Source organism: Urocampus carinirostris, chromosome 18, assembly GCF_059441175.1.
Source record: "Urocampus carinirostris isolate Australia breed hairy pipefish chromosome 18, RoL_Ucar_1.0, whole genome shotgun sequence".
Taxonomy (NCBI): Eukaryota; Metazoa; Chordata; class Actinopteri; order Syngnathiformes; family Syngnathidae; genus Urocampus; species Urocampus carinirostris.
In genome coordinates, this window is record NC_142366.1 from 12,209,520 (window position 1) to 12,222,695 (window position 13,176).

At 36.4% G+C, this 13,176-nt stretch overlaps 1 protein-coding gene across 2 annotated transcripts in view; it reads left to right on the plus strand.

Annotated features, from left to right (window-relative positions):
- The window catches only part of ptprn2 (protein tyrosine phosphatase receptor type N2), a 200,874-nt gene that overhangs the window by 169,543 nt on the left and 18,155 nt on the right, over positions 1-13,176 (plus strand). For both annotated transcript variants that reach the window (XM_088322837.1, XM_088322838.1), the window contains 2 exons: positions 6,074-6,221; positions 8,603-8,676. In XM_088322837.1, the coding sequence (XP_088178963.1) occupies positions 6,074-6,221; positions 8,603-8,676 (222 nt within the window). The remainder of the gene's footprint in view (positions 1-6,073; positions 6,222-8,602; positions 8,677-13,176) is intronic.

Below are 13,176 nucleotides of genomic sequence, written 5' to 3' on the forward strand. Positions count from 1 at the left end.
CAAATCTCAAACACTCCGGGAGCGAAAAAACAGAAACAAATGGAAAATCTTGTATAACTTCCCAAGGGTAGTTGGACGCTTCTGCGTGTTAAGTCATCACCGACCTTGTTTTTGTATACAGGTCGAGAACCAAGAGCCAAATTGGTTACCACTGTGCTATAATTTGAATGTATGATTATTGAAGGGGTGTGGTTGAATAAATGATGTCCTGAAATGAGGTTGCATTTGCTTCTCTTGCCCTTTAAAGAGTTGCAGTCAAATAAGAAAAAAATATCAAATTTACCTGCCAGCAATACCAGAATTTATCCTTTGCCATGTGTTTGATAAATCATCTTTTCCTGCATATTATGTATATTTTTAACACGCTTTAACAACTTTATTTGTTTACTTGAAAATCGGCAAGCAAAAAGTAAAAAAAGATAGATCATTTTATTAGCAAATATGCATACCAACAAAACCAGAATTTATCTGTTTAGCCTCTTAATGTTCCTGAAAAATTCGCCTAAAATCCCATTCTAAGACCCAACTAAAGTAGATTAAATACTGTTCTTGACCCATTTGGAAAATATGGATGCTTTTCTTTTCTTTTTAAAGGTACCTCTCTGCAATAGTCACTGCAAGTACTGCTAACATTGAGTAACACAGAAATATAATTATATAATAATAATATGAGTGTAGCAAGGGCGATGGGCATCTTAGCTGGAAACCAGGCGAGACAATAGCTTGAAATCTTAACTGGTACCTTGTCAAATTTGATCACAATCTGAAAAACTAAACATTGTACGTTACACATTTTCGGCGTTTCCAAAAGTGGCCATTTGTTAGACGACCAGTTTTCAACAATAACATATTTTCAAATGTGTATTTTACATTATCCACATTTTTACACATTGTGAAATTGCTTTAAACGTTTTAATTCTCTCTTAATAAGTCAATCAATGATTGTGCACACTTGCGTGTAAAAATAAATCACCAGTGGTTTTACGCACACTTATTCCAGGGTCTAATTTAAATGCAATAGGGACATCTTTGTATCAGTTTATTCAGAAGTTCATTGGGGAACCAATGTGTCAATCATCATTTGAATTAGTCACTATTGGTTAGAGTTATTCAGAAGTACAGGAGGCAGGTCCTTTTTTAGCAATACAGGGCCCATATTGGCTAATGAGGGGTGCGGGCCGTAAAACAAAGCCTGCAGGTGGACGAAAAAGATGTCAATCACAAGTTGCCAACAGCCTGGAGAAAATAATTTTACTACTCTGTTAATTTGTAAACTGGAATTATGGGGCTAAACAGACAACTAGCAACAAGGAAAGTCCATCGACGCACAGATGCTTTTTGGCAAATTTTTGTTTTATCTGTCGCGATATCATGTGTTTTAGAGTAAATATTTTACACAGTTGGATTTAGTTGACTCTCGCGGATGTAAGGAGACCATTGTTGTGTACTATGATTGAATGAGATGGCTGCAAGACAATATCTTTGGTGAGCTACCTCGACTTTATATTTTTCGGGTATCTTGTCTCCAAATAATTGTGATATTTTCGAGTACATTCTTAAATGGTCAGCATATCTTGAATCGCAAGAGTTTAACCCTTTCAATGATGTTGCATGAAGTATTTTAGTGACTGGTGACATCGTACAGACACGTATCTATTTTAGTTCAACATCCTGCCGTCAGATCGTTAAGGGGTTTTAATAAATTACATCGTCTGGTACACTACATTTCTTTTTAAACTTTTTTTGTTTACTTCCTTTTCTTTTTCTTTTTTCTATTCTTATTTTCCATATCTTCAGTATTTTGTTTTTCATTTTGCCTGATTGGGTCTGAAATGCATCTCTTAACAAAAAAGTGTGGACACTACTGTAAAGTTGCAGTTGGACCCCTCAAAGCTCAGAACAGGACCATGGACAGTTCCCCAGACAATAATTCTTTTCTTTCCTTGCTTGTACTCAGTCAGGGATTGACAACCCAAAATGTTGAAAGACCCTTATTGGACCAAATAAAACAGGTTTTGAGCTGCAAAAATTAAAAACCTTCTAAGAAAGTTAACACATACTGTATATGTGTATTGTATTCATACATACTTATTGGCAAATGTTAAGAAAGTTTTTGCTTTACGTCTTTTCTCCAGAAACCATATCCTTTTACATTATGTAATGTTTTTGCAAAAGCGCTAGGGAGCCATGAAGGAGCGCCAAAGAGTCGCATCTGGCTCCAGAGCCGGTTGTGCTTACCTCCGTACTAAGATAAAAGCTCATAGGTTGCAACTCGGTGGGGGGGAAAACGTGCAAAATTCGAAATTCCAACAACCAAATGTTGCAAGCCTAAAATAGCTTGACCAAGACAACAACAAAAAAGTTATAAAATCCCATTTTAATGGAAGCAATTCTGGAAGTAAATTGACTAAATAAAACTTCTAAAAATATGTCCTACCAACGTAACAAATCCCCCCCTACCTTTTATATACTGTCGAGTGCCACCGTCGCTTTGAATTTTGACAGTAATGTGTCACCTGTTGTTTCTGGTCTGCATTTATCCTGATTCTACCCAAGGAAAATACCGCTTATGGGATTAGACATTGTTTTTCTGACACCCGGGCCGCCCCGCCATCCGAAGTCCCTGATTGGCACACGTAATCCTCCCTGCACTCGCTAAACCTCCGCTAGTCCGCAAGAAAAGCAGCGGTCTGCCGCTTCGATAAGGGCCATGTGGTGTTGAATCAGAAATAGGACTGTAGAAGGCAATAAATTCAGGATGCTTGGAAAGACTGTACAACGTGACAGGTGACGGGCGGAATCAATTTGGGACTCAAGTCGAATAATTTTATGAGAAATATGCAAAACCTGGACAAACTTCTAAAGAATAATTTCCAAGAACTGTATGCAAATTCCATATTAAAATATATATGTCAGGGGTTACAAACGAGGTACCCGCGAGTACCAGCTAGCCCCTTGAGAACAAATGAGTAGCCGCGGACATTTTCCTAAAATGGCTCATCAGTGCATGGCCGTTGTGATTTTATAGGAAATTCGATTTCTAACATGAATGACAAATTATTGACATGATCTGTGTTTTTAAACGTGTGATAAGTTCTTCCAAATTTATTTTTTAAATTAGCCTATAATTTATGTATGTAAATCACTCTGGGCTCTTACACAAGGCTGATGTTTTAGTCTTTGACAGCTTATTTAAATCATACTTCTAAAAATTCAAACCATAATTGCATAGTAACGACATAGTAATAACCTCCGCCCTCTCTCTTCTTTTCCCTCCCTCTTTCTCTAATTTCATTATCTCTCTTTTTCTTTCTCTTTAATCTACTAGTCCGGCCCCCGACAGAATGTTTGTTCTATCGTGTGGCCCCCGAGTTAAAATGAGTTTGACACCCCTGCACTAGATGATGCTATAGCTTTAAGAATAAGATGCTATTTTCTAAATGTATAGCACAAAGGTAGTTCTTTGCGCTAATCAGGAACAAAAAAGTATCCCTTTAGCTTCTTTCAGGTTGGAGATACTTGTTTTATGAAAAGTTCTTAATTGCTCACGATGTTTCCGATGCAAAAATATCTGTAAATGAAATATTTTCACCGCATATAGAACAGTTAGGAAACAGTACTAGAAAATAAGCATACTAATTTCAAAGTAAACACAATTTTTCTTGTTCATTTTCCAGATAACTTTGCTCATTTGCTGTAATATTTTCCATTATTAATTAAAAAAAACACTTATTCAAACAATTTCTAAAAAAATGAATGGATTTTTATTTTATTTTTAATATTTTTTGCTGTAAGGAACTTTTTACCCGCTGCCTCTATCAACTGGCTAGTGTCATTGCAGCCTCTGTATGTGTATTTCTTACAAGCGCTCAAATCAACCTTTATGGGTTTTTTTTAATCATTCTTGGGGTTGGGTTGGCAATTGGAGTCTACTTGAGGTAGACCTCTTCTTATTTTAACCATTTTTATGCTAAGCTAACAAATAGAAACAATAAAACCTGTGAGGACAAACATGACGTCACTCTCCAGCACTCCCCCAATCTCACATTCGTGCTACGTAATGTGTTTTGCTCCAAACAGCTTTGTAAAATGAAGGATAAATGCAGATAGGTGCTGTGGACAATTTAGCTTAAGTAGTCGTTGAACTCAGTTGGGCTATATTCAATAGATTTTTTAATTTATATATTTTTGAAAGACACCTCAAACGATATACCCCACTTTAATATTAATAAATATAAATGACATTATTTTACAGGGTTTTTGTTTTCCTTTTTTGGGGGGAAGGAAAAAAAAACTGTTATATGTAATTTATTCTCGGCACACTTAGTAAAGAGAGCGAGGAAAGTTATGATCCTGACAAAAAAGTTGAAATATAATTCCTCATCTCAGTTTACTATCTGCCAGCATAAAACGCAGGATCACACAGAATAATTTTCGACTCTCTTAAGGCAAAAACGAAAGTGCATCTTTCTAGAAAACATCCTGGCGGGAGCGACAAACAATTCGATTTTAGGAGCCGGCCGTTAAAGGTGGAGATGGAACGCACCGTGCAGTCTCATTACGTCCCCGCGTGAATCACGAGGACCTCGGTGGCACTTTAGTCTCCACATCCAACAATAAACTTTGATTCCCGTCATTAGCTCCATTTGTAAGCGTCTCAAGGACTCGCCTAATATCCTGTTGGAGACTTGAATTCATTAGCCATCGAAGGATAATTACCCATTGTGCGCTGGACAAGGCCGATTTGCGATTATCATCATTTTGTTTTTTGGGGGTTTTTTTCATACTCTGATTTTTAGTGTTTGACTGACATTACAGACTGTAACAATGAGCATTGAAGCCTCCTTTGATATGGGATAAACCTGGCTAATGCGTGAGTATCGCTTTCTTTGTATTAGCCAGCTGAACCCTGAAATTATTTATGAGTCTGTAATCTTTCGTCCCCGCACAATGGTGGACTAAACCATTCAACCACCATCAGGAGGGGATACAGAAATATGGTGCATTTTTGGTAAAATAATAAATCCTCACCTTGCTCGCTACATCCTCTAAGCCGCTGGTTCTCAACTGGTCTAATTTCAAGTCCCCATTTTCCACCCAATTGACAAACTCAACCCAAATCAAGAAAAAAAAATCCACATCCTAAATGAGCGGATTGTGCAGTTTAAAGCAGAAATGGTTTATGTTTTTATCTTTTTCCAAAAAAAAAAATTACCTGTAAAACCAAAACAACTTCAAGTACCGTACATATTCAAATAAAAGCCTTCATCACACGTAAGCGACCCCTTAAACATGCTTTAAAAAGCCACATACTAAAAAAATGTACATTTTAATAAAGCTTTACCTAAACATTGATACACATTTCATTAAGTCGTGAATAAAGATTAATACACTGGTAAAAAGGTAAATATATTTCTTGTTTAAACCATTTACTCTACCATCCAGCAGTGCGTCAATGGCAGACCATTTTGGTACACCATTTTGGTAGTTTGCAATCATTTTCTCCTTCAACTCAATCGTTTTTGTCACTGTTTTCCACTTTTCCTTTCCCCTTATCACTAACTATTTTGGAACCGAGTTTAGTAGGCAGAAAAAGGAAATAAAACCAACAAAATCACAATAAAATAAGTCGTTGTCATGTCGTCCCTCTCAAATGTGCTGATGGACTGAACAGGAATAAGAGATCAAGTTGGGCATGATCTCAATCTACTGTTAAGGATTGTCATTGAACTTTGTTTTTTTTTTGTTTTTTTTTGTACTTTGCATTATTTTGATAAGGCAAAGTCCCGCAAACCGCTTTTGGATTCTTACCCACTAGTTGAGAATCACTGCTCTAAGCTTGTCTACTCACAATTCATTCCTTTTACACTTATTGTCCTGCCAGTGAATTCAATTTCGTCCTCAGCTTAAATACAGACAATCTTATCGGTGGTGAAGCAAACAGTAAAGGGCGACTCTCAGGAGTCCTAATTGCGTTTTTGCCCTCCAACCAAACTCTCCCCCCGCACCTAACGCCAATCCGGGCAGGTTTCAGGCTTCTGCATAAAATACGAATCGTTGTTTGCCCCTGCAGTCGTACATGGAAGACCACTTGAAGAACAAGAACCGTCTGGAACGCGAGTGGGAGGCCTTGTGCTTGTACCAAGCTGAACCCGCCATCTGTAGCGTGGCCCGGAGCGAGCAGGGCACCAGGAAAAACCGCTCGGACGCCGTGCTAGCGTGTAAGTACAAATCACTTTGGAGAAGAACTGTTGTTCAGGAAATCAGGTAGTCCGAAAGAATACATTGAGCACTTCGTAAAGAAGAAAAAAACAGATATTATAATTCATTTTTAATGGAACGTTACCCATGGAGATTCTGAACCTTTTTAAGCCAAAGCCCTGTAAAAAAAAAATCTGACTCCAGTTTCATGTTTTAACTTTTAAATTATCAACCGGGGGCTTTAATATACCCTAATCTAACAATAAAGTGACAATATGACATGTTTTTATTCATGGGATATTTGATTATATAATTTTATATTTTACTGTAAAGCATTTGAACTTGTTTTTCTAATTTTACTACAGTTTTACTTTTGATTTTTACTTCAAATAGAATATTATAATACTACATAAATTAAACAATGTTTTCATGCATTTGTATGTTTCATATTTTATGTATTAAATGTATTTATGCATGCACAAACGTCTTGAGTTTGTGGGTGAATTGCTAAAGTCAGTAATTTTAACTATTTGTATTAAATTTGACCATATTATTATTTTTGTTTTTTCATGAAAAAATTATACCTATATTTTATTTATTTCTGTATTTTATACAGAATTCATTCATTATAGTGTATGCAAAAGCTTATTTTAAATAAGGAACCAAAATTATTAGTTTTTTTAGAGTAGTTTTTAAATATTAACTTAATTATTTATTAATTTTGAAAACATTGATTCATTTCTTTATTTTATTTCTTTTCAATGTATTTACTACAGTCTGTGTACAAACTTCTTGTGGACGAAATGAGTAGCAAAATTATTACAGTACTTGTAAAGATTTTTTTTCTGATATTACCATATTTTTTTTTTTTTCAATTCGTGCAATTTTTTTTATTCATTTAGTTTTTTTCATTCAATTAATTCAATAATTGCATTGTGTGAACCAAGTCCTCATTTTAAACTAAATAAATGACCAAAATTATTGACCTACTGGATGAGCAAAAGATAATGAAATAATAAAGATGTCGATCCAGCGCCACCTACATATATGGAAGGAGGTTACAGTTATTTTGCCGATAACACATATCCAAACAGATACTCTACAAGAGCACGCTTATGTGATTCATTATTACACTAGTTAAGAAACATTCATTATCTTGGTTGTACAATACTATGAGAAAATTAAAAGATAGATTTTTTATATATATATATATATATATATATATATATATATATATATATATATATATATATGCCCACTGCCCGATGATTGCTGGGATGGGCTCCAGCACCCCCTCGACCCTACTGAGGATAAGCGGTGTAGCTAATGAGATGAGATGAGATATATATATATATATATGTATATATATATATATATATATATAAATCTTTAAACCCTTAAAAATGCTTGAATTTTAATGTTGTATTTTCAAGGTTTTTAGAGTGCTTGAATGTGGATGAAGTGATTGTAAATGCTTAAAATTGTTGCCATGTTTCTCATGTTTCTTGATAGACCTTGGATTAAATAAAGATGTCTCTTAGTACAAGAATTGAATATCATGGACATTTATTATGGGTCATGCAAAAAATGATTATAGCGTTTACTGGTGGTAAATTATAGTGGGAAGAACTTCCTGCAACTGAAAATGCAACCTACAGATTATAATTTTTACCCAACACCTATATAGGTAGAGATTTTTCTCAAGAATATTTACACCCGTATTGTTCCGATCCACACATATATTCGCGAATTACTCAAGATCTAAAATCATACAGCTTAATAATTGCACACGCAAGACTAAAATACTCATATGTAAATAGCCATATAATTTGTGGATCTGCAATATACATAATTCACACCAGATTTCCTCTTTTAATGACCCTGGAGAATTTGAAAAATTCTGCTTGAAATTCCTTAAAAACTGCTTGAATTTGAACATGATAATCGTGTACAAACCCTGCATATAATGAGTTATGCCTCCTGGATTTTAACAGACGCCTGTCCCTGCCACAAATCTCCAAAGTGAGAAAAAATAAATCCAAACCCAAAACAACGACCCACGGCAACTATTTTCTCTTCCAATGAATCGTTCCAAAACGTTTGCGTTGCCGCGCTCCGTTGGGGTACCCAAACCATGTTTTTTTTTCGAGTCCCCGTCAATCAAGCGCTCCCCTCTCGACCGAGTCTAACACTCCCACGTCTGCGATTAGAATCTCTGCTGTCACTCATGCAGGAGTGTTAAACGAGCGTGAGATTTTGACGCCATTATAAGAAAAAAATTTGGAGGACCTTCTGGAGAGATTCTTGAGGCTGATGAAAGCGCTCGTGTTTGCTTTTCATTTTTTGTTTCTTATTTAAAGGACGAGAAAAGTCGCTCATGAATGATGCATTTTTGTTACAGATGATCATTCTCGGATCACGTTGAAAGCGGAAAACAACCACTGCGGCTCCGATTACATCAATGCCAGTCCCATTGTGAGTATTGCTCACTTCTTGCTGTGTCAGCAGTTTCAGTCTATCTATCTATCTATTTACAGTCTCTTTCTATTTACAGTCTCTATCTATCTATCTATATATCTATCTACCTATCTACATTCTAGCCATCTATCTACAGTATCTATCTACAGTCCATCTATCTATCTATCTATATACCTACAATATATATATATATATATATATATATATATATATATATATATATATATATATATATATATAAAATCGCAAAACTTGTAGACCTAGCAAAATAGATTGAATTATGAGTGAAGTGCTTGCAAATGCTTGAAATTGTTGCCATCTTTCCCAAAAAGTGTCCTTCAAAATGACGCCGACACTGCTCTCTGGTGGCTTCGTTTTTTCATTGCATTTCTTCTTGCCTCGTGATTAATGGCAGAGCGGATTATTTTGGCATTGTATTAAAAGAGCGCCATCGACCCCTACGGGTTGCGCCGAAGAGGGCAGGTACATGCTATACTCAAAGGCATTATGAAATGTGCATTAGTGCAAGTATTAAGAATCTATTATGGACCATTCAAAAAATTAAGTGATAAATTGTAATGGGAAGAATTGTAAAACTGTAAGCTACATATTACTGTCAAATTACTGTGCAACACCAATATGCGGAGTTATTTGTCTCAAAAACCAATGTATTTGCAATTTGCTCAAGATCTCAAAATCATATGTCTTGATTAATGCAGAAGCAAAATGAAATTTTGCATGTGTAAATTTCAGATATATTTTGGACAAAATACATGATTCACGACAGTTTTTTTAATGATACTGGAGAATTGGGAAAATGGCTTTGAAAGTCCTTAAAAAGCTTGAATTTTGGCCATAAAAATGCGTTCAAACCCTGGTCTATCAGCGCTTTTAGCATTTATTTTTCCCTCGTCAATAGAAGCTACCTTTCTTCTTTGTTTGCCACCGCCGCATGTTGTCAGATGTGATTTCCCCTGAGGCCATCAAAAGCAACAGGAAATGATGCATCCCAAATACCAGAATTTTCCCAGCTAGCTACGCTCAAAGCTGAAAAAATACATGCAAAAGTGTTTTTGCAACCAATAGGATTTTTGAAAGAGATGTGGAGTTGGGTAAAGAAGTGGCAGGACAAGGGGGAGGGCAAATGAAAAGATGGTAATTACACCACAATGAGGACCCCCGGCTGTGTTGAGCAAAACTGATAATTATGTCTGTCAATTGTGGCTTCTTCCTCTTCATTAGCTCCGAGGCAGCGGCCCACCGAAAATAATGGGATGCTTTTTTTGTCCCCGTGGAGTTCAAAGAAGCTAACGTAGAAAACTGTGATTTTCGTTTAGTCGGTTTTCTTCTTTAAAAGGTATACGTGATTGGGAACCAGACCTGAGGTTTTAGGTGGCCTTACTCAAATAGTAGGGAGTAATTCTTAACTTATAAGAGACAAAGCAGTAAGCCTGGTGGGTTTTAATTGGCACTCACATTTTCTATATTTAAAAAAAAAAAGATGAACTATTTTTTTTTAAACGAACAAGGTTTACCACAAACAAGTTATAAAAAAGTAAAATATTATTGTTATTTTTACCAAATATTTTGCAGCAGTTTTTCACTGCAGAACAAGGAAAAAAATATCAAATTTGTATTTCTGTAAAAAAATAGTTTACGAATATATTCAATTTTTTAAAAAAGTATTCAAAAACTTAAGGCCAGCTGAACAAAAACATTTACTTGGAAGGTACTTTACTTTTGTCTTGATTTTTTTTTTTTAAATGAAGTAAAAACAGTTGTTTTTAAATATAGTAAAATAGTTTAAATAATACCATAGTCTCTGGACTTTAAGGCGCACTTTCAAATACATTTCCCTTTTCATATATAAGGCGCACTGAACTAATTAAAACAACGCATTTCTAATAAAATTTGCTTTCACAACTTAAATTGTTTCATTGATACGATGTAACCGTATGCAAAAGCTTGTCATTTTAATTATGCATTTCCAATTTTACTGACTGTATTTTCTAGTCCATAAAGCGCACTGGTTTATAAGGCGCATCTTTGAATTTGTGGCAAATGTTTTGCATTTAGGTGTGCCTTATAGTCCGGAAAATACGGTACTTTAAAATCGTCAAAAATTGAAGCTATCAAATTATAATTGGAAAATGTTTTTTTTAATACGCCTTCTTATTTTCAGTCTGCTTATATTTATTTCTTAATCAAAATAATTTATAATAAATCCAAGTAAAATGATCTGTTGGCAAATTATTTTTGCCAAAAATATTTTTCTTGCGGTGTAGACTTGTTGCAAAAGGTTTGGTTTTATATTTTTTGTCATTATTAAATAAAATAATTGCTAACAGAGCAAGATAATTGTACTTGGAAAGGTTCTCATTCATTAAAAAAAAATGCACTTCCTCAAAATTATTAAAGCGTTCATCTAAATCTTGATTTGCTAGCTAACAGAACACAGCATTAATGAGCCCACGAAAGTATTTAGCATGCGAGGCATCTTTGCAACACAAATAGCGAGTCAATGTGCCGAAGACATTTGTGCAAGCTTCTCGTAACAATGGCGAGGACGAAGGCTCTTTGAGGTTTGCCGAGGACGACGGCGGCTCTTTGAGGTTCTCCTTTTAGTATTCAAGCGACAGGCTGTGGCAGTGCGTCTGCGTCCTTGAGATTGGCCAACAAAAAAATGCCCGCCCTGGTGTTCGCCTTTCATTTTAGTAGCGGGGGGGAGGCTCCCTCTAGCAAAAACCATGTGAGGAATTTTAACCAGGAAGCAAAAGAAAAAAAACATGTTCGGCTGAAGTACAACAAGGTTCCATTGATGTCGTTCTTGCACGTGTGTGATGTTTAAGGAACTGTACAACGTTGGAAAAGAAATGTTGAATCTTTCCGGTTTGTGTTAAATGAACAGAAATTTAGGCACGACTGCCTTCATGGTGATAAGAATTAAACAAGTAATGTATTTTCCAGACTATAAAGTGCACCCAAAAACCCCAACATTGCCAAAAATGTAAATGTGGGCCTTATAATCCGGTGTGCCTTATATGCGGACAACATTGGAGAAAGTGTTACAATTTTTGTGCAATTATTGATAAGTCGATAAATATTCTCGCTGACCACAATTGCATAACAATGGTGGCAACGGGGATTTATAGCATTGGTAAGAGCACCCCACCAGGCCACTAGGGGCATAAATGTTTGTTCACAACTGCCTAACAGTGAATGCAACGGGAATCGAACCTGGGTTGCAGCAGGGAGAGCAATGGATCCTATCCACCAGACCAGTGTTTTACAACCACTGTGCCGCACAGTAGTTATTTGTTTTACTGTGCTGTGGGAAATGATCCAATTTGTGTGCCTGTGCAGTCTAGCGGAATGTATCTCTTATTTTGATTTACTTTTCCCGGAGATGCATTGGCACTGATTGGTGGTGCTTTGTATCAAAACAGTTTGAAATACACTGCGCTAGACCCCTAGGGATACAGACAACATATAAAAAGGCATTGGGTGTTATCTTATTATCACACTATGTCTAATCTGTAGCAGATATGCTATAGAAATGAGAAAACTGAGTGATTAGAAATCTGTATACAATTTTGTTTCACTTTTTCTCGGCTCAAACTAAGCATTGTAACTTTTAAATATGAGCTGCCAAGCGTATATTTATATCTTCAAGACAACCAAGTTAATTCTCACAATGCCTTTCTCTTCGGTTTGGAATGACCGAATTACTCCCCACAATGCCTTTATCTTCATTCAGTTCAGAATCTTGTGAACCGAATGGTCCCATTCTTTTCTGTACCAAGAACCAGTTTTATGTCCTATAATATTCACCTGGCCCAAATATAACATCAGCAGTTTGATAATATGACTAAAAATATCTAACGTCTTCTCATGTGACGTCTGCGTTTCTAGGGGTGTAGTGGATAGGATTCAGCGTGGACCCAGCCACGATCTGGGTTCGATTCCCATTGTCTCATCTCATCTCATCAGCCGTACCGCTTATCCTCATTAGGGTCGCGGGGGGGCTGGAGCCCATCCCAGCCATCTCCGGGCAGTGGGCAGGGGACACCCTGAACTGGTTGCCAGCCAATCGCAGGGCACACAGGGACAGACAACTCATTCGCTCATTCACACCTAGGGACAATTTGGACCGGCCAATTCACCTGAAATGCATGTTTTTGGAATGTGGGAGGAAACCGGAGTGCCCGGAGGAAACCCACGCAAGCACGGGGAGAACATACAAACTCCGCACAGGAAGTCTGGAGCTGGATTGGAACCCACGACAGGTTCCCATGACATGAACTGTGCCGCACAAGCGCTAACTACTGCGCCGCCGTGCTGCCCTCGATTCCCATTGTATTTAATCAAATGCAATTGAGATCAGTAATATAATTCAGACTGATCAGTCAATGCACAAATGCAGTATTTTTGTGCAATCGTAGCCCTTACTGTAGTTTTAATTCCATGCGCTGGTCCCTTATATATAAAAAAAATCCT